This window comes from Eurypyga helias, unplaced genomic scaffold (genome assembly GCF_000690775.1).
Source record: "Eurypyga helias isolate BGI_N326 unplaced genomic scaffold, ASM69077v1 scaffold11736, whole genome shotgun sequence".
Taxonomy (NCBI): domain Eukaryota; kingdom Metazoa; phylum Chordata; class Aves; order Eurypygiformes; family Eurypygidae; genus Eurypyga; species Eurypyga helias.
The window spans coordinates 66,634-69,419 of NW_010257258.1; the positions used below are offsets into that span (position 1 = coordinate 66,634).

The 2,786-nt window shown below is 59.1% G+C and overlaps 1 protein-coding gene across 1 annotated transcript in view; it reads right to left on the bottom strand.

Annotated features, from left to right (window-relative positions):
• LOC104511372 (protein FAM19A3-like) overlaps window positions 1–2,786 on the bottom strand; it is a gene marked incomplete at its 3' end in the record, with an annotated part of 15,585 nt that overhangs the window by 8,122 nt on the left and 4,677 nt on the right. Inside the window, exon 2 of the mRNA XM_010153959.1 lies at window positions 267–484. Coding sequence (XP_010152261.1) covers window positions 267–484 — 218 coding nt within the window. The remainder of the gene's footprint in view (window positions 1–266; window positions 485–2,786) is intronic.

Here is a 2,786-nt window from a genome sequence, read left to right on the forward strand (position 1 = left end):
CGCCCCATCGGGGGCCAGGGTGCCACCCCTGCCCCCCCTAGGGGGGTGCGGGTTGGCAGGAGTGCAGCCCCTCTCTGGCACAGCCCATGTTTGCAGCCACCCTGCCGAAGAGCTGCCCGGCCTCATTAGACCCAACTGCTCCCCCATCGCCCACCCACAGCATGAAGCCCAGGGCTACATGGGATGGGCTAATTCAGCCCCCCTTTCCCCTCTGCTCCGCTCCAGGAGCCCCCAGACTCCTGCGTTAATCCCGGGGGCACAGAAGGTCTGCACTGGCCGGACGGAGGGGGAAGCCGCAGCCGGGGTTCACGGTACCTGGCCATGGGGTACTCACCATCCACACAGGAGGGAGCCGCCCGTGTCGTCCCTGCCACCTGCCCTGGGAAGCAGGAGCATTTCACCGTCTGGGAGCGCTCCTCGATCTTGTTCTTATTGCAGCACCTATGAGCTGCAATGACTTCACACGTGCCGGGCTCCACGTGTACTGTGGGAGGAGAAACAGCCACCGTCACCAATCCCGGACCCCCCACCCTTGGCTCACCAACCCCCGGCAGCACAGTCCTGGCCTCACCCCAGGGCTGCTGCTGACCTCCACATGGCTGGAGCCAGCATCTCCCCAGCCGCCTGTACGGAGAAGCACTGGTCCTGCTCCAGACCTCCCGCGTCTGAGCTCCTACCGACAGCCCTCGCACCCATCCCTCCCACCCAGCAGCATTAATGGCCTCTCACCACGGCCAAGCCAAGAGCTTTATTGAAATAAGGAGCACAACAGCTAATTGCAGCTACTAATGAGATTCACCCTCTGCTACAAAAGGGGATGGTGCATCAGGCTGCTTTTGGCTTCAGAGGACCACCCTCTCTGACCCCAGCTCAACGCTCCTGTCTCACCATCCCCCCACCCTCTGACTGTAGGAGGGAGGTCCAGGATGGCGTTTCCGCACCGCAGTGACACAGAAATGTCACCAGGAATCCGGGCTGCTCTGCTGCTCCCCCTCCCAGTGCCATTAAAATATTAAGAAAGAAAGAAAACTGAGGTGCTGGCTCATCACCTCTGGGATCGGGGTTTAGGAGCTAGTAAGCATTGCCAGTCAGTGACTTGCGCTGGGCGATGGCTCACACCAGCACAATACAAATGAGCCAAACGGGGCTGGATAGACCTCATTCCCATGACCTGGGAGCGGGTGATCCCTGCACTTAATGAGCACGGAGGAGCGAGTGCAGAGCCACGCACTGAGGCAGCCCCTGGGTCACCCGGACAGGCTTAGCCCTGCAGCAAGCAGGGGCCAGGCTGCAAGGAGGATGGGGAAGCGGCGCTCCTGCAGCATGCCATCCCGGAGCCGTGCAGCCGAGCATGCATCGTGCCATCAGAACTGGCTGCTCCGCACCCTCAACTCAGGACCCTGCACCCAGCCCCATCTGCACCCCTGGGGTGCGAACAGCGACCATGCAGGAGCCCTGGGCAGGGGCTGGAGGAAAGGCTCGGTGACACGTAGGTACCCGCAGGCACAAGCCCATGTCCAGCCCTCTCCCAGGACACGGCTCCGGCAATCCAGCCCTCTCCCAGCACACGGCTCCGGCAGTCATGCCAATGCCAGCTGTGTTTGCCAGCCTGCCCTCGCCATCCTGCCCATCCAGCTCTGCCTCACTCCCAGCCACTACCGGAAGGGTCCTGCTGGAGGGTCCTCTCCCCCGAAGCGATGCCCAGGGAGTTTGTGCCGCAGGTTTGTGCTGGTGTCCCCTGCCCACGAAGGGGACTGTGTCACAACCTGTGTCATGGTGAGCATTCCCGTGGGTCCCCGGGGAGGGGGAGCATGTAGCCATGCTCACCAGCCAACACCGCCTGCCTTCCAGCAGCTTTTGGAGAGCAGCCACGGCCCCTTCTCAAATGAAAGCTCAGGGAATTGGGATCTCTCCCCAGGCTCCGGGGAAACCCCTCTGCCTTGCAGCAGCACTTCCACATCCCTGCTGGGAAACACTGATCCAAGTGCAACCTCCTGGCTTCTGCCAGGCAGGCACCTACGTGCCAGCTTCCAGCCAAAGCAGTCCTTGCCCCCTCCTGCCCCCCCACATCCCAGCACCAGCCGGGAGATGCGATGCGGGGAGCCACGCACCCCTGTGCCCTGCACCCCCCGGCACATGGGCAGGACGGGCTGTGCAATTACCGTGGCTTTAATTTGGCTTTATTTATTGTTATTTCATGGTCATTTTCTTCTAATGAACCGTTGCTTTCATTTCTGCCCATAATAATTACACAATTACCTATCCTGGAAGTATTCTGTAATAGCATCTCTGGCCATAAATTTTATCCTCCCTTTTAACTGCCATCATAATTCAGCTTTAACGATAATTTCCATTCTTTTTGTATGCAGAAATGGTAGACTTTGGTCAAAGTGAGAAGAAAAACGACTCATTACAGAACAAATGTGACTGTTTTGTCCTGGGTTTACGGTTAATGGGATTTTCCGAGCAAACTGAGGAATAAGCAGAGGCCCTTGGCTTTGGCTGACCATGCACCCACATTCCTGCCACACTCCGGTCCAGGTCCACGAGGAGTCACTCATCCACCCTGCGCACCCCCAGCCCCCCCAACCCCTCTGGGGATTTTTCTACCCTCCAACTGCAGCGCTCACCCACAGTCGTGGTTTTGACTCGTTTTCACAAAAGCCTTCCCACAAAGCTTCGGTAGCGGAGCTCTTCCCAGGAGGAAGGGCCAGGCGACCCCTCTTCTCCCCCCTCACTTCTGCTCCCCAGCCTCTCATTTTCAGCTAATTTAAAGAGGTTCAGCA